At 36.5% G+C, this 19,707-nt stretch overlaps 1 protein-coding gene across 1 annotated transcript; it reads right to left on the bottom strand.

Moving 5' to 3' along the window:
- Positions 1-5,371: 5,371 nt before the first annotated feature.
- Positions 5,372-19,388, bottom strand: LOC103599844 (zinc finger protein 345-like). The gene is given in 5 exon segments (XM_008584010.1): positions 5,372-5,595; positions 5,762-7,582; positions 9,427-9,519; positions 9,766-9,892; positions 19,258-19,388. Coding segments are annotated over 5 exon segments (2,175 nt in total). The 5' UTR covers positions 19,273-19,388; the 3' UTR covers positions 5,372-5,476.
- Positions 19,389-19,707: the final 319 nt, after the last annotated feature.

Genomic DNA, 19,707 nt, shown 5'->3' with positions numbered 1-19,707 from the left:
AGTAGAAACTAGAGAAGAAACTGAATAATGTACAGACTTCACATGTAAAAACTTCAATTTACCTAATCTCATGGTTAGAAGAAATTTATACCATCAAACTGAAAAGCTTCTGCACAGAAAATAAAACAAATATCAAACTGAGGAGACAACCTACAGATTCAGAAAAAACATTTGCATGCCATACATCTCACATTGGCTAAATCTAAAGCATATACAAAACTCAAAATACTCAAAATAAATAAATAAATAAATGATCCTACTCAAAAAGCGAAGAAAAACCTTAATAGACATTTCTGAAAAGAAGACTTGAAATGGCCAACAGAGGTATGAAAACATTGTCAACATCACTAATCCACAGGGAAATGTAATTTAAAACTATGATGAGATCACATCAGACCCGTTAGAACAGCTATTATCAAAAAGATAAAAGATAAGTATTCACGAAGGTGTGAATACACAAGGTATATTAGAACACCAATTGGGAAAGTAGCATAAAGTAGTCACAAAGCTAAAAGTAAAACTACCAAATGATCCAGCAATCCCACTTCTGGGTGTATGTCTGAACGAACTGACATCAGTATGAGAAAGAGATGTCAGCCCTCCCATGTTTATGGCACCATTATTCACAACAGTCAAGATATCGAAACTACAGAACCATTCATCAATCAATGAATGGATAAATGTTTACATATAAAATTCTACTCAGACATTAAAAAGGAAACAAATTGTCAACTGTGGCAACATAGAAGAATCTAGAATATGTTGTGTTAAATAAAATAAGCCAGGGACAGAAAGACAAGTACCACTTAATTTTACTTATATGTGGACTATTAAAAAGTCAAACTAATACAAACAGAGAGAAGAATAAAGTTTACCACAACTGAGGTTTAGGATGGGGTAAAATATCAGTGGGGATGTGTTGGTCCAAGAGTATGAAGTTTCACTTCAGCAGAAGGAAAAAGTTATGGTGATCTATTGCACAGCATGGTGAATAGAGTTAATAATAATGTATATTTCAAAGTTGGTAACAGAGTGGATTTCAAATGTTCTCACCACAAAGAAATCAGTGTGTCAGATAATGAATATGTGAGTTAGCCTGATTTCATAATTTCACAATGTATACATGTGTTGAAACATCAAATTGTACCTCATAAACACATACCATTATAATCTGTCAAGTAAAACAAAATTAAAAAAATTTTTAAAGACTTTTCCAACAGTATTAAAAGAAAAGAATAAACTATATATTGAGCACAAGAGAAACACATTGAATTCAACTGTATGAACAGGTAGAAAGTTAATGGGCAGGAAAAGATATACAATGTAAACATAACCATAACACAGATACGCCAGCTGACCATACTAATGCCAAATAAACAAAATTGTTACTAGGAAAAAAGAGGGTCATTGATGACTGAAGTGTCAGCCATGAGGACACCATAACAATTATAGGTATACATGCACAAAACAAACAAGTCCAACATCAAATAAAAATGTAGAAGAAATTAAGGGTGAAACACTGTTCTATGAAATATTCAGATATGTCAAGTGCAACTTTCAATATTTGATAGAACACCTATGCATAAGACAGACAAGGGTATAGAAGTCTTGGACAACATTATAAAACAACTTGAATTTACAGATATGTATATATAGACACAACACCCAACAACAGAATACTCAATCTATTCAAGCCTTTGGAACATATTCCAGAAAAGACCATTTGCGATACCATAAAATATCTTCAATAAATTTGAGGATTGAAATTATACAATGTATGTTCTCTTGCCACAATAGATTTAAACATAAAATTGTTAATTGAATGATACTTCAGTAGTTCACAATTACATGCAAGTTAAAGAATAAACTCCCAAACTACCAGTGAGCCATGAAAATGACACTAAAATTTGAAACTTTTTGACAGTGAAAACAGTAACACAACATACCAAAATTTAAAAAGGGATTAGAGTAAAATTTAAGTTTGTAATGGTATACATTTTAGAAAGGAAAGTTCTGAAATCAATAACCTAATTTTCCAACTAAAAACCTAGATAAAAGAGGAAATTTAAACCTACCGAAACAGAAAGAATAATAAAGAGAAATAAATGATGATGCTGTATTCTCTGCCCACAGTTACCAGAGATTTGGGGACAGAATGGTGGCAGATGGAAATGACCTCCCTACCCAAAAAGATCCCAGAGACCCTTCCTCCAACCACACCCCTCACTTTCTATGCTGGACACCATTTTGTCTTACTTGTTCATACCCCTCTTTGGGGCCTGGGTCTCCCCCACACCAAGGGCTCTGAGGGCAGACAGGGAGTCACCACAGACTCAAGAAGACTACTTAGGTGAAAACAGGCTCTGGGCCCATCTCTAGGTCTGGAAGCCTACACACAAGCACAGCCATGCACAAGACCATGCACAAGTAGAGTCAGGATTTACCTCTTAGTGGCAAGATCCAAAATAGCACTCCATCCATAGAAATACAAAAGATTTCTTAGCTACACGGCATGTGGTACACACTCATACCTATGATTTGGCACCATTTCAAAATATGACGAATAGGTTTAAAGGATAAGTATCCCTTCCAGACACTGCTTTTCACTGAGTAAAATAAGAAGACCACTACTGTTCACAGCTGTTTAAATAAGTTCAAACAAGTTGTTTACAAATATTTGCCTGTGAATTTGTGCATTCGTGTAGAAATGTTTCTGTTCAACCCATACAATCACTTTGCATTAGCTTCAAACATCATAAAAAATCACCTTTACTTAGATAGTTTTGTAATACTGGTTATACAAATTGACCTAAAATAGGAGAATAGGAAAAAATCTGGGCTGGCCCATGGCTCACATGAGAGAGTGTGGTACTGGTAATACCAAGGCCATGGATTCGGATCCCTATATAGGGATGGCTGGTTAGCTCACTTGGGAGAGCATGATGCTGACAACACCAAGTCAAGGGTTAACATCTCCTTACTGGTCAACTTTTATTAAAAAAAAAATCTATGTAGTGCAGTACTTTAGACAATATATTTAACAAAATATACTGAAGTTAGAGTGGCAGTTAATGTCAAAAATCCTGAAGGAAGTCAGACCAAACTATTTATTATACTAAGTGTACATATTCCTTCTCCACAGTTGTGCTGGGTTCCATTATGAAAAATTTTTAACAAACATTTTTATGCATAAATGTTGCATGTGAGGTGGATTTCTTTTGCATTGTAGGCTGTTTACCACAATCTGTTTTCTTCCCACTCAATGGAGTAGCACCTCCCAACCTTCAGTTATGACAACCAAAAATGTCTTCAGACAAATGTCCCCTGGAAGGCAGTGTCACCAGTCATTTAAATATTGGTAACACTCAAAATGTTAAAAATACTTTTACACTCCATTTATCATTTCTACTTGAAAATCTACATTTATTGCAGTTTTCTCTTCATTTCAAACTAACATAAAAAGTGTTTAAAGTTTTCTTGAAAGCTTTGACACATTAAAGAGACTTAGAAAGATATTTAACTTTATTTTCACTGTTCAATGAGCTGTCCCAATAAGAAGTCTCACATTTATTGCATTCTTTCTCCCCATAATTTGATTTTCCCACAAACTGACTTGGGTATAAATGGTGACAACACAGGATTCTCTTCCCATATACAAGAACTGGTAAATTCTCTCAGAAAGTTTATAAAATCATTTAGCTGGAGTGCACTGCTTCTGTTGTAGTGCAAACAGGGCACACATAAAATAGCTTAACAGGAAATAATTTCTTATATTATGTGTAAATGGACGATTTGGGATAGTGGTGAGAATATCCCTGATTTCTTCAATTTCTTCTATTTCAAATTAGGGTGGATTTCTTTCACCTGTGGCCCCCAACTCCACCCAAGAGTCATCTTTATTCAGTTGCAGAGAACATGAGAAATTAGGAACAACTGAATGGAAAATTTTCTTGCAGAGAACATGAGAAATTCTTTATTCAGTTGCAGAGAACATGAGAAATTAGGAACAACTGAATGGAAAATTTTCTTTATTCTGTTGCCTGAAATGGAAGTAATGTTCACCACTTATATCTACATTCCCCTGGACAGAGTTAAATTATACAGTCATCCACCCAATCACGGAATGCTCAGATTGCAGGCTATGCAAACAAGAGAAGAGTGGTTTTATTTTAAAAAGACACAGTTCAATCCATATAGAATTTCTCCCCTCCTTAAATCCTCTAATATCTGCTATGATGTGATTCCTTTTTATTTTTATTTATTTATTTTGCGGTGCATGGCTGGTGTGAAGATCATTTGTGTTATGATCACCAATGGTATAAGCAAAAATGTTCTAACCGTAGCCAGCCTTGAGACTTTGGAAAAAAAGGTGTTTTCAGCACTGGCCCCGTGGCACACTCAGGAGAGTGCAGCACTTGGGAGCACAGTGGCACTCCCGCCGTGGGTTCGGATCCTATATAGGAATGTCCGGTGTGCTCACTGGCTGAGCGCAGTGTGGGCGACACCAAGCCAAGGGTTGTGATCCCCTTACCAGTCACAAAAAGACAAAAAAAAAAAAAGATGTTTTCACACTCATTACACTTCTCCTTCCATGACTGAGGGTTACACATCTGGTGATTCAAGAAACTACTTACCAAAAATCCTCAAAAATAAATAAAACAATGGCTGGCCTGGCGGCGCACTGCTACAGTGCACTGCTTGGGAGCGTGGTGGCGCTCCCGCCGAAGGTTCGGATCCCACATACAGACCAGCCGCTCACTGGCTGAGCGAGGTGCGGGCGCAAACACCAAAGGTTGCGATCCCGTTGCCGGTCACGAAAAAGACAAAAAAAGGAAAAAATAAATAAATAAATAAATAAAACAATAAATGAAACACTTCAATAACTGAAAAACAACAATGTATAACAACAATTAACATAGTATTCACATTTTTACCAGTATTATAAGTAATCTACACAAGATGTAAAGGACACAGCAGGAAGTGAATTGGAAATACACAAACACTACACCACTCACAGAAGGGACTTGAGCATTAGCAAATTTTTAGGGGGGGGGGTCCTCAAGACATTCTTCAAAACCTGAGGACAATTGTATATTTATAGGTCTTCTTGATGCAAATTCGCTGATGTCTTGAGGTATGACTTCTCACAAAAACTTTTCCTATACAAATTACATTCACTGAGATTTTCCTATGTGTGGATTTTTTTTTTTTTTGTCTGTTAGGGGGAATTCCAGTACAAGGCCTGTCATATTACATTGATAAGCAGTTTTTTCCTGTGTGAGTATCCTGATCTCTTCTCAACTGTGATGTTGTAAAAATACCTTTTCCCACATCTCACATTCACGTGGCTTCTCACCTGTATGAATTCCCTAATGCATGCTGAAGGTTGACTTTGGTTAAAAGCTGTTCCACATTCCTTACATTCATATGGATTGTCACCTGTGTGAATTCACTGATGCCTGCCGAGGTGTGACTTTCAATTAAAAGCTTTTCCACATTCTTTACATTCATATGGTTTCTCAGCTGTGTGAATGCTCTCATGCAGTCTGAGGTGTGACTTTCATTTAAAAGCTTTTCTACATCATTTACATTCATGTGGTTTCTCAACTGAGCGAGTACTCTGATGCTTGCTGAGGCACAACTTTTGGTTAAAATCTTTTCCACATTCTTTGCATTCATATGATGTCTTACCTGTGTGGATTCTGATGCGTGCAGATGTGTGACTTTAACCAAAAAGCTTTTCCACTTTATTTACATTCATATGGTTTCTCACCTATGTGAATTCTCTGATGCCTGTTGAGGTGTGACGTTTGGTTAAAAGCTTTTCCACATTCTTTACATTCATATGGTTTCTCACCTGTGTGAATCCTCTGATGCTTGTTGAGGTCTGACGTTTGGTTAAAAGCTTTTCCACATTCTTTACATTCATATGGTTTCTCATCCATGTGAGTTCTCTGATGCTTGTTGAGGCACGACTTTTGGTTAAAAACTTTTCCGCATTCTTTGCATTCATATAGTGTCTTGCCTCTGTGAATTCTCTGATGCCTGCAGAGGTTTGACTTTAACTTAAAAGCTTTTCCACATTCTTTACATTCATATGGTTTCTCACCTGTGTGAATTCTCTGATGCCTGCTGAGGTGTGACGTTTGGTTAAAAGATTTTCCACATTCTTTACATTCATATGGTTTCTCACCTGTGTGAATTCTCTGATGCCTGTTGAGGTGTGACGTTCGGTTAAAAGCTTTTCCACATTCTTTACATTCATATGGTTTCTCACCCATGTGAGTTCTCTGATGCTTGTTGAGGCACGACATTTGGTTAAAAGCTTTTATGCATTCTTTGCATTCATATGGTTTCTCACCTGTGTGAATTCTCTGATGCCTGCAGAGTTGTGACTTTTGCTTAAAAGCTTTTCCACATTCCTTACACTCATATAGTTTCTCAACTGTGTGAATATTCTGATGCCTGCAGAGTTGTGACTTTTGCCTAAAAGCTTTTCCACATTCTCTACATTCATATGGTTTCTCACCTGTGTGAATTCTCTGATGCCTACTGAGGTGCGACTTTTGCTTAAAAGCTTTTCCACATTCTTTACATTCATATGGTTTCTCACCTGTGTGAATTCTCTGATGCCTACTGAGGTGCGACTTTTGCTTAAAAGCTTTTCCACATTCTTTACATTCATAAGGTGTTTTCCCTGTTGGAGCACACTGATGCATCCTGAAGGATAACTTGTTGTTAAATGTTTTTCTACATCCATTACATTTGTATGGCTTATCACCTGGGTGAGTTCTCCAATGCATGCTGAAGGCTGACATTTGGTTAAAAGCTTTTGAATTTTCCTTACATTCATATGTTGTTTTACTTTTGTGAATTCTCTGATGCCTGTTGAGGGCTGATTTTCGGACAAAAGCTTTCCCTGTAGATGTTCCCTGATATGAGAGTAGGTGTGATTGCTTAATAAAAGATTCCTGACACTCACTGTATTTATCATGCTCCTCTCCTGTGTTTATAATTTGATCTTGAGTAAGTCTAGCGTTTTTATAGGATATTTTCAAGCATACAACACATTGAAAAGTTTTCTTCCCTACCTGAGCTATCTCTTGGGCAATGACACATGACTTATTATGGGCTTTCCCATATTCACTATATTTACAAGTTGTCTCACCCATATGAATTTTCTTATATGCAAATATTATTGGCAATGTATTGGAGGATAGTCTGTTTCCACTATATTCAAAAAGTTGCCCAGCTGAAATCTTAGAATGCTGACTGAGATGCTCACGATGACTGTGTGATTCCTCAGATATATTATGCTCATAAGCTTTTTGTCCAGCACACATGGCATCAGTCTCTGGAAGAACTGCATTCTGACATTTGTTAAACTCTTCATGCCTCACTCCTGAATAGTTTTCATTATTTATAACCAGATTTAAAGTATCCATTGAATATGCATTCACTGATTTTCCTAACTCCACTCTCTCCTCAGTTGATTGGTTACCATTGATGATTACACCATGCCACAAGTATCTACCATGACTTTCTTGGCTCCTCTCAATTAGGTCATTGACTATATGGACATCTGAAATGACAAAAAAAAAAATCCCATATCCATGAACCACACATAAGCATACTTTATTGCATGCTCATGTAAAGTAGAGAAGTTTTTCCCAACTGAAGTAATAAAAGATTTTATAAAAATCAATAATGGGTATTGGTTTCAGGAGTATATGGGTTTTCTTTATACCAACATAATGTTGTGTTGTATTAATATATTCTTACATTATGTTACATTCTTCTTTGATTCTCTACTCACTTTCTTTGTTTTTAACTCATGATGAAATATTTGATAATTCTTACCTTTTACCTAATTGCAGATTTTAAATAATTGCTTATCACCTTCCATTTGTTTTCTTACCCTTTTTAAACTCTATTTTATTACCACAATTTTTACCCTATTTTATTTTTATAACAATACTGGTTATCTCCTGCAGGTCTTCTTCTCATTCTTCTGCTTTGAATATGGCCAGGTTTTCCTTCATTGGCTACCTTCAAGTGCAGAATGATCCAATTTATCATCATATGTGGAGGAAAATGACTTAGGTTAAGAATTTTGCATTAATGTTTCTATACATTTTACTCTTCCTTAGGAAGTGTCTATAGGCATGTGGAAGTTTTTCAAATAAAATGTCCTTTTTCCCATCCTAAGCAGAGCTTCCCACAAATTACTCACTTAATCTGACTTCCTGTGCTTCAAAAAACCATTACTCGGGCCAAGCCCGTGGCGCACTCGGGAGAGTGCGGCCTGGGAGCGCAGCAGCGCTCCCGCCACGGGTTCGGATCCTATATAGGGATGCGTGCGGCCGGTCTCAAAAAGGACGAAAAAAAAAAAAAAGTACTCTACAGGAATCTTCAGTCCACCCCTACAGAAACCCTGCTGGTCTAAAATATTTGGTTCTCCAACCAGGGCTTTGCCCACCATCTTTGAAAAGGTGCTTTTGACTCCTTATAAAATCAACCTGTTTTATCTTCCCAAACTCTGGAATACACACTCCCAGTTGATAATTCATTGCTCATAAAAGCTTTAGTATTATGCACTAGAGCTTTGGATGTGTATTATGCTCATAAAAAATAGAGTCTCCTGTACATTTCTAAATTTCTTTGTTGTTTGAGAATGGTAGCTACAAAGAGAAGAGAATAGTAACTTCAAATTCCACATCCAAACAGCAATCTCAGACCCTCAACTTGAAAGCCTTGGTTCACTTGACCTTCATACCATGAGTCTCCTGGTTCTTTTATAAAATCTAGAACTCTTCTTTTCTATGCCCTGTGCTAAGTCTGTCTCAGGTCCATAATTTCTGATGTGTTGGTATAGAAGGTGCATACCGGGACCTCTTCTTTTCTTATCAACTTCCTATGTGATATCCTACACCACTTTGGGATTCTGCCAAGAATCACCAACAAAAACAAGGCCAGCACCACATGCAGCTCCTAGACCTTGAAATGCTCAGCCTCCAGAATAGAACAGTAAGACATAGAGTTTGTTTCTTCATAAATTACCCAGTTACAGATATTCTGTTTTAAGAAACACAAAAGGAAAGAGTCTGAAAAACCATGTCCATGAGAGTGTAGGACATGAGGGCAAAAGAGAATACTGAAAAAGCGAATAGCAAACATAAATGTCAAAGAAGAGAAATGTAGGGATTATATTTTAGGAAAATACATTGTTAAAATACAGCAAAATAAATATGGAGAGGTATATGTATGAGTCCATCTGAGAGATTATATAATACATGTGTTTGATGCAAGGAGATGAGCCAGCCTCAGCTCATGGACCTGTGGCAATATTGCTAGAAACAGCTGAACACAGTCAAGATCAGCTGGGTTTTATTCTTCCTGGACTCTGCCCAGGATGTGCTTACTAACCTGGGAGGCTCTGGTTTGGGTGTTCTTTTATTATCCATGGCTCTGCTCCTTTCTCCAACTTGAGGATCACCTCAGGTTTACTAATGCAGCACCCTGTTAATGGGAGGTAATATAGGACTTTATAAAACTGCAAAGCCAGATCCTTGGAAGAATGACAAGAACTCAGCTCCAGAAATTACACAATAAAGAGGCCAGTTGGGAACTTTTGTTAGATGGGGATGACATGTTTTTCATGAAATGTAATTTTACCAAATAGTATAAAACCCTATAACACACTCCTATTTTTATAAAAAAATAACAAAATGTTTCTCCTCAAAATTACTGGGGTGTTTCACTCACCCAATGACACCAGGCTGCTGTAGGTCTCCAGCATCACATCCCTGTACAAAGTCTTCTGAGCATCATTCAAGTCCCTCCACTCCTCCCAGGTAAAGTCCACAGCCACATCCTCAAGTGACACCAACCCCTGTAATGGCATATTGATCTCAATTCAAGCCACCAGCCCTGGGTCACAAAGTAGGAATCTCAGTCTTCACACTTCTGTGTGAGGATGTGTCTTATGTGTTAAATAAGGTGCTGCTTTTCTATTCCCCATATAGTGGAGGGAAAAAATCCAACAGGAATAATCCTGTTACCTTAATAATACATTAATTACTAAAAATATGATTACAAAGCTTACCTTATACCTATGAAACACTCTTCTTGTTAGTTATAAAAGTATGAATAAAATCCTCCTTCTCCAAGAAGTTTATAACCAGGTTTGAAAACATAAGTATAAATACATACCTGAACCAGTGTGCCGGATTAACAAATTTTGACAGAAGTTCAATAGAGAATGGGGAAAGAAAGACAAAATACATTTCTATGTTGCATTCTGTTTGCACACCACTGAAATGCCAAAGATAAGCTCTTCCATGTGAAGCACATGTTCTTATGAGTATGAGGCAATGGACCTTAATACCATTTTCTAAAGCTCAGTGTTGTTGCAGAATGCCCCACTATCATTTTGTTGTATATGCTTTTAAAAGTAAAACTGCAGTCACAAGAGCAAAGGGAGAAACCCAACATTAATGGAACTACACATGGCACCATGTCTATGTGAAAGCCCATGGGTGGTGATAACAGATACACACACTATTAAAGAAACACATTATGGAATGCTTCTGCATTTAAATATTTTTCTATTTCAAAAAGGGAAACAGTATATGCAATTACTGTTTTTTAAATACTTGTAAACTGAAAGCATATACAAAGGCACTCCAAAATTTCCTTCCCACATGCCAAAGGATTGCTTGTATCTGCATAAGAGTGAACACTGCCACTTTCTAAACATAGAGTGTAAATAATGTGGTTTTGTAAATACAAATCAGTTACATTCTAGATTTACAATTTAATAGTCATCCATGAGAAGGAGAATAGAAAAAGCTCTAGAGAGAATCAGAGCAGAAGAAAACAGGGTGGTTGAATGCCAGCTGCATTAGAACAGAGAGCAAGGCTGGTTAGCTAGTTCACTTGAAAGAGCATGTTTCTGTTAACACTAAGGTCACAGGTTCAGATCCCCATACAGGCCAACCAATAGAAAATAAATAAATAAGTAACAGGTAAGAAGCATACAGAAAAGGAAAGTGATACAGAAACAAAAAGCAGGAGGACACTGTGGTACTAAATTCCTGTGCAGAAAATAAAAGTGTTTTACTCTCAAGCTCTCTACATAATTACAGCTAATTAGGTGCTGGTACTGTAAAGTGTAGCTTTTAGAATGACAGAAAAGTAGAATGGGTAGAAATAAAACAAACTTGAATACATTATACTTGAAATATCTGAGGGAATGTCCAATTTGCAATTGGATACATGATTCCAGAGTTCAAGAGATCTAAGCTGAAGATAAAGATTTGGAAATGTATTAGTCCATTTCTGTGGCTCATAACAAAATACTTGGAACTGGGTGATTTGTTAGAAAATGAAATTTACTGCTTGCAGATCCAAAGCTGGGGAGTCCAGGAGACTCAGCTGATGAAGAATTTGGTGGAGATAACAGTGACCCAGGGGTCTCACATGGCAGAAAATGATAGAGCAGAGAGAGGTCAACCTCTCATGTGTTCTTTTAAAGCTCTCAGAACCACATCCCTGCCCACCACTATTAACCCATTCATTATGGTATGGTCTGAAAATTTAATCACATCATTAACGCCCCATCTATCAACTACCATAATTGGATTACTCAATATCCTAACACTGTCAGTAAGGGGGTCAAGTTTGGGGGAGACGTTCAGTCCAAGGCAGGGAAATATCAAAATTTCAATGTTACCTGAAGAACAATATTGTGACTGTTGTATATTTCTTTTATTTAATTTTCAAGTCATTTATTTTCTTAGCTGTCACGTATAAGTGAGAACATGCAAAATTTTTCTTTCTGTACCTGGCTTATTCTCCTTAACATAATTTTTTCTAAGTTCGTCCATATTGATGTGAATGGTAATATTTCATGCTTTTTAAAGGCAGAGTAGTATTCCATTGTATAAATATAGCACATTTTCCTTATCCAGCCTTCTGATAATGGATATTTAGGTTGATTCCAACTCTTGCCTACTCTAAATACAGCTGCAATAAACATGGGAGTACAGGTGTCCCTTCTTTATGATTATTTGCAATCCTTTAAATGTTTACCCAGCAGTGGGATTGCTGAGTCTGGCAGTTCTATCTGTAGTTGCTTGAGGAACCTCCAGATGGTTTTTGATAATGGCTGCACCAATTTACAGTCCCACCAACAGTACAGGAAGGTTCCTCTTTCTCTGCACTCACCAGCATTTGTTATTCTCTGCCTTTTTGATAGTAGCCAGTCTAACTGGAATGATATGATATTTCAATGTGGCTTTGATTTACACTTTCTGGATGCTGAGTGATGCTGAGCATTTTCTCCTGTATCTGTTGGCCATTTGTATATCTTCCTTTTGGAAAGGCCTATTCAGCCCATTGGCCCATTTTTAAAATCAGACTATTCGTTATTCTACATTTAAGTTGTTTGAGTTACTTGTATATTCTGGATATTAATCCTTCATCAGATGCATAGTTTACAAATGATTTCTCCCACTTTGTAGGTTGTTCTTTTTCTCTGTTGTTTCTTGTGTTCTGCAGCAGCTTTTCAATTTGATATAATCCCATTTGGTTTTTCTTTTGTTGCCTATGTTGTGGGGATTATATTCATAAAGTCTTTGCCCAGTCTTACTTCCAGAAGTGTTTCCACTATAATTTCTTTTAGGAATTTTATAGTTTCAAGTCTTATATTTAAGTTTTTAATCCATTCTTTCCAATCCAAGAGCCTGGAATATCTTTCCACTTTTTGTTGTCTTCTTTCATTTCTTTCAACAGTGATTTGAAGATTCCATTGTTGAGATCTTTCACATCCTTTGTGGACTGTATTCCAAGATATTTTATTTTGGGGGTGACTACCATAAATGGAATATAGCTGTCTAGACTTTTTTTCCTGCTACTTCAAAAACACTTGTGATTTTTGCATGTTGATGTATCCTGCTGCTTTACTGAAATTGTTTAATGAATCTAAGAGTTTCTTTGGAGGCTTTTTACACTTTTCTGTATATAGAATAATTATGCCTGCAAACAGGGATAATTTTTCTCTTTTCTGTTTGGGATGCCCTTGCTTTCTTTCTCTTGCCTGATTACTGTGGCTACTACTTCCTATACTATGTTAAATAAGAGCTGAGGGTAGATATCCTTCTCTTGTTCCCATTCTTAAGGAAAAGCATTCAACTTCTCCCCATTCAGAATGACAATGACATTAGGTTTGTCATATATGGCTTTTATCATGTTGAGATACTTTCCTTCTATACTTAATTTGCTGACACTCTTTACCACGAAGTGATGTTGAGTTTTGTCAAATGTTTCTTCAATGTCTGTTCAGATAATCATATAGTTTTTCTCCCTGATTTTGTTGATGGAGTGTATCGCATTTATTGACTTGTGTATGTTGAATTATTCTTGAATCCCTGTGATGAATCCTACTTGATTGTGATGTCTAACTTTTTGTATGTGTTGCTGTATTCTACTTGTGAATATTTTATCAATGGTTTTCCCATGTATATTCATCACATATATTGGCCTATAGTTTTCTTTTTTGGTGGTGTCTTTATCTGCTTTTGGGATCAGGGTGATGTTTGCTCGGAATGAGTTGGGGAGAACAACATCTATAGAAAACTGTAGTTAACATTATTATTCACGGTGAAATACTCAAAGCTTTTCCAGAAAGTCAGGAACAAGGAAATAATGGGCCCCCTCACCACTCACGACATCGCACTAAAGTACTTCATACTTCAATAACAGAAGAAAATGAAATAAAAGATTACAGACTGGGAAAAATAAATCAATAAAATTGTCTTTGGTTGCAGGTGATATGAGTATCTGTGTAAAAATTCTAGTAAATAAACTAAAAAACTCCTGGAATTAATAAGTGAATGCAGCAAGATTGCAGGACACAAGGTTAATAATAAACAAAATTGTATCACGTCTCAACATACCAGCAATGACCAAGTAGAATCTTAAATAAAAAACACAATACTATTTTTCAGCACCTCAAAAAATACAATAGTTGCAAATCACCTATGGCAGAAGAAATTATCATCAGGAATACACAATGAAAAAATGTTCCACAGCTACACAACAATACAAATAACCTGTTTAAAAAACAAGCAAAGAAGGTGGCTGACTGGTTACTTCCATTGATTAGAGACAGAATTCTAACACCAAGTTCAAAGGTTCAGTTCCCCATGCCAGGCAGCCACTCCACCCCCCCCCAAGAAAACAATAGCAAAGAAATTGAATAGACATTTCTCCAACAATGATTTACCAGTGTCTAACAAACACACAATATGATGCCATACACAATTAAACATTAGAAAATGCAAAACCATAATGAAATATTGCTTCACACTCAATACAGAATAACAGCTTTCAGTGATATTGGAACTTTAGTGTGCTGTGGGTGGCAATATAAAATGGTGCAGACCCTGTACCATCTAAAAAATATATATACTGGCTTCTCAAAAAATTTAAAATGATATTACCGTGTGATTCAGAAGTCCAAGTTCGATGTATATATCCAAAATAATTAACAGCTAAATTTCCAAAAGATATTTCCAAAAGATATGAACACCAATGTTCATAGCAGCATTAGTCACATAGTGAAGTGGTGCAAGCATTCCAAACATCCATCCAAGAATGAGTGGATAAAGAACTTGTGGTATATACACACAAAGGATATTATTTGGCCATAAAAAGAAATGAAACCTTGACATATGTTATAACAAGGAACAGTGAGGACACTATGCAAAGTGAAATAAGCCACTCACAAAATCACAAGTATTGTACGGTCCCACTGATATGAGTGAAATTTTGAGAAACAAAACTGGAATATCAGGTGTCAGAAGCTACAAGGAGGGGAATATTGAAAGCTGTCATTTAATGGATATAGAGCTTCAATATTCCAAAATAAAAAAAGTTCTGGCCATCTCCTGTTCAACACTATAAGTCTACATAATACTACCTAAAAGTAAAAAATGATTCCAATGCTAAATTTTTTGTTATGTGTATTTTTCTTTATGAAAAGTAAAATTAAAATAAATATTTTAAAAACCAATAGATGGAACAAATTAAAATATTTTAAAATATTTGATTAACAACAAAAAAAAAACTTAGGGAAAAGAAAAAGCAAAGGACTAAAATGTAGATGAGACAACAACAACAAAGAAAAATAGCAAAATGGCAGACCTAAATCTACCCTTTTAATAGGTAGATTAAATGGAATTAGTCTAAATATTTTACCTAAGGCAAAAACTATCAGATTTGATGGAAAAGTTAAGACCCAGTAATATGCTGTCCAGAGACATACACTTTAAATACAAAGACACAAACAGACTGAAAGTTAAAAAACAAAGTTAAATTAAAAGTACTACACAAACTCTAATTATGAAAAGCTTGAGTGGAAATATTAATACTAGCCAAAAGAAGCTTCAGCACAAAATATATTACAAGAAATAAATGGAGCACTGAAGGATGTGGGCCACAATATTGCCTATGATAGCATGGAAAATGGAAAGGAAATCTCAACCTCTCAGGGGTCTGCTGAAGCAGACTTCTGTGAACAACAGGAAAACTGCTAGCTGGTCTCCTCTCTCTGCCACTGAGAAAATAGGAGAAGAGAGATAAATTATAGGAGGTTGAGTGGCCAGATCAATAAGATGGTTAGGGCCCAGTTTTGATAACACCAAGGTCAAGGGTTTGGAACCCCACATAGGCCATCAGTAAATAAATAAGTAACAATAAAACAAAGAAAGATGTTCAAATTCAAACAAAATTTAAAGAAAATGTAAAGGAGCCAAAACTTGCTGAGTTTAAAAGAAAACTACTTTTCAACCCAAGTTTTTGCCAACAAAATATTTTCAAAGACACAAACTACTTTGTTTCAAGAATTACAGTGTTTTGTTTAAAAAAAAAATATTTCCAGTATTCTAAGTACCATAGGGTGTGATACAGACAGTGCCTGATAAATAAAACTCCTTAAGAAATAGCTGCCTCAGAGAGAAAGCGAGGTCAGGAAAAAAAGGGCCTAACACAGAGGTAGCATTTGTATAATGGATTATAGTACAATGGAAACCCGTGTTTTTTAGAGATGTACAAGGGTAATTTCCTGTATCAAGAGAGCATAATTAGAGAAAAAATTTTTAAAGGGTCATTAAATTTTCAACTATTATAACCTAAAAATAGGCAAAGAAATTGGTCAACTGCAAACAGGCATTTAAGAAAAATGGATTTTGACAGAGAATAGTGAGAGCCCAGAGGGCACAGTGTAGAAGTAGGAGACATTGTTTCCAGAGACAAACGCAGGGCCCTAATCAAAGAACTGGGTGCCCAATGTGCATAACCTACTGCTCAAAAAAGTGCCTGCAGGTTACTGACCCTTACCACCCACTATGTCTAAAGGGAAGTGCCCACATGCTTATACCATTATCCTCAATGTGAGCTGGCCACATGTTAAGGAGATGAAGATAACAAGTCACTGGACTTGATCTACTTGGGCTTTCAGTCATTTGTCGAACTATAGAAGATTTCTAGGGCTCTTGAGAGGGGAAAATACATTTTGCATGTGGTAGAAACTTGTGGCCAGAGAGCAAACTGGTCTATTAAAGACTGCTGCAGAGTCTTACTATTCCTGTTATTGAGAGATGGAATCTAATTGTCTTCCTTTTGAACCAGGGATGCTCTTAGTGATATGCTTGACTAACAAAATGGGTTAGGAGACATGCTTTTGTATCTGAGTATAGATAACAAGATGCCTTACAGCCACCTCATGTGCCTCTCAGACACTTGTCCTGGGATAAGCCAGACAAACCTGACTACCCTGAGACTGCCAGACTCTGAGGAAGCTCACCTGGCCACAAAGAGAGGGCTGGATGTCTGCCCAATGTCCCCATCCACTAGTGTTCTTCCATGTGAGACCAGACACATCATGCAGCAGTCAATCCACACTGCGCATTTACAGTCTTACCCACAACATTCCAACATGGAGTAAGGAAGAAATTCTTATTCTAAGCAACTTGGTTTTGTATCACTTTGTTACACAGCTGACCACTGGAACACCAAACATGTCATTAGAGACCACAGACAGTATTCTGATATGCAACAGGAAGCATGTAGGTGAACATTGAACATTAGGTCCAAAATAAAGCCAGCATTTAACATCTTATGTTACACATCATACTCTGAGAATGTCAACCTTCAGTTAACTATTTTGTCACTTTTCTTTCTTAACTGACTGTTAGCTATGGTTCTAGTTTATAAACATACTGATGACTAACGCACACATCCATTCTTCTCATTCATTTCTAAGTGATTACCTGAAGTAGGAGAGGAATAAAATACAATATGTAGGAAAGTTTAAAAACATGACAAGTCTTCTTGAACTAGAAACAGAAAACTGTACAGTAAGAAAAACTGCACATAGAATCACTGACATAAATTTATCAAAGCAAAGTGTACAAATTATGAAAATCTGCAATTTCTGTTATTCTTTGCATGTCTTTTTATTGGCTCTTCATCAATGTCCCACTAACTTCTGAAGGCTTTCTCCTCTCACACTCTTAAGGATGTCACAACAGGTGCTTGTTAGAAGCACAGGTCACCATGGATTGAACCTCATCACCCAGGAAACTTGCCCTTCAGGGTTTTACAAGAATATTTCCAATGGAACAAAGTTATTCTCTTTGTAAGTACCAACACCTCCTCCCCCATACAGGCAGTGTATACAGAAATCTGATTAAATGAAAACAACAAGCAAACAAAAGTAGCAAGAATTGACACCACAAAGGATTAGACACAAGAAACAGGGAAGAGTCCAGGAAACATCCCATTTCACTGGCTTGAGTCACTGCATAGATCATAGTGATACCACATGTAAGAGAAAAGAAGTAGATATAATTTTCATTTTGGATACATTGACCTTTTGGATAGCTACAAAAAGCAGTCAACAGCGAGTTAAACCTATGACCCAAGGAAAAGAGAAGTAGAAAAGGGAAGAAGCTAAAGTAAACCAAGAGTGCAAACTACAAAGGACTGAATCAGTCAAGAAGAAGAGCACAGAGAGAAGAACAGCACTCAGAATGAAGCCCTGTGATAAGCAATGTTTAGAAGAAGAATTCAGAAGAGAGAAAACCATCAGTAATGGCATGAGAGAAACTAACAAACACAGAAGAATTTCCATGAGAAGATCATGAACAACAGCTTCAAATGTGGCAGAAGATTCAAGTTAGAAAAAGACTACAGAATAGGCATTGGATTTCACTGTAATTTAAGTGATAATTCCATGTTTTATCCAGGAATCAAGTACAGTCTTCCAAATCTATACACAAACCACAGGACTTGTAAGTGAAGCCATTCTGAACCAACAGCCTCAATCACAGCACCAGGTCACTAGAGCTATGTTTGCCATCCAGGTAACGCTAGCATGAAAACTGCCCAGCTGAGTACACTCAACATGTCAATCATAGAACTTCAAGGAAATAAAATTGTCAAATATTTGAAACCATTGCATTTTGATTTGTTCTTATATAGCAAATGCTAAATAATACATGTAAGCCCCAGAACCTGATATATTTAAACAAAATTATGTGGGTTAGAAATTCTTAAATTACATGAAACTTTACAGGCTGTGTATTCAGCAACATGTGCCTTAACACTCACTAACCATTTCCACTGTGGAAAGCTATGTGTTTATTTCCAGGTTGGCAGTCAAAAACATTCTAATAGAGGTGGAATTTCAGAATTTAGTGCCAGGGCTGGCCCATGGCTCACTTGGGAGGGTTTGGTGCTGATTACACCAAGGCCAAGGGTTTGGATCCTCATATAGGGATGGCTGGTTAGCTCACTTGGGAGAGCATGGTGCTGACAACACCAAGTCAACGGTTAAGATCCCCTTACCAGTCAGCTTTTTAAAACAAACAAACAAAAAAATTAGTTCCAATAAATCCTCATATCCCATGAGAATTTGGTATATTCTCTTCTCAGGTTCCATTCCAATCATGTAAAAAAAAGTGTCAGCCTTTTCGACATGATACTAGAAAGACCAGAGACAAATTTTTAGTCAACTTAGATACTCTGAATTATTATATCTTGGTATATCTACATGCAAACTTGACCTTACATATGTACATTTCCTTCAAGCTCAGGTTTACTCATTTCTACATTTCCATTTTAATTCATGCTCCCTATAATACCCAGATAATACAGTGAAAAAAATGAAGAATAAATAAAGAAACAACTCACCAGAGATTTATCCATCTTTTCTTGGTCTTGGAAATGCACAGTGCACTCTGGCAGCTTAGCTGGAAGAGGAGGGAGTGGAGTGGATTAAGGAGAGAACTGTTGTGGCTTGACCCCAGATTCTCCTGCCCAAAACTCTCTACAAGTTAGCTGAAAAAGACAAACGAACAAAGAAGAAGCCACCCTGTGAGACAACAATCCTTTATGGTCAATAAGTTGCAACAAAGACCCATTAAATGTGCATCTGCAAGTACATTAATTAGTACACATTAGACACACAATTTATTTTTGGAGTTAATAAAAATGTACATTACCTACTGATTTAGCAAGAATCAACATTACCTAAAATAAAACTTCACCATTTAAACCAAAGAAAAACACATTGTGTCATTGCTGAAACTAATGCTATATAGTTAGGCTATATTAACTACGTTCATGTTAATATAATGACTC

This window comes from Galeopterus variegatus, unplaced genomic scaffold, assembly GCF_000696425.1.
Source record: "Galeopterus variegatus unplaced genomic scaffold, G_variegatus-3.0.2 Scaffold3125, whole genome shotgun sequence".
NCBI classification, from domain to species: domain Eukaryota; kingdom Metazoa; phylum Chordata; class Mammalia; order Dermoptera; family Cynocephalidae; genus Galeopterus; species Galeopterus variegatus.
The sequence above is the reverse complement of the archived record's forward strand: the minus strand, read 5'-3'. Positions and strand labels throughout refer to the sequence as shown.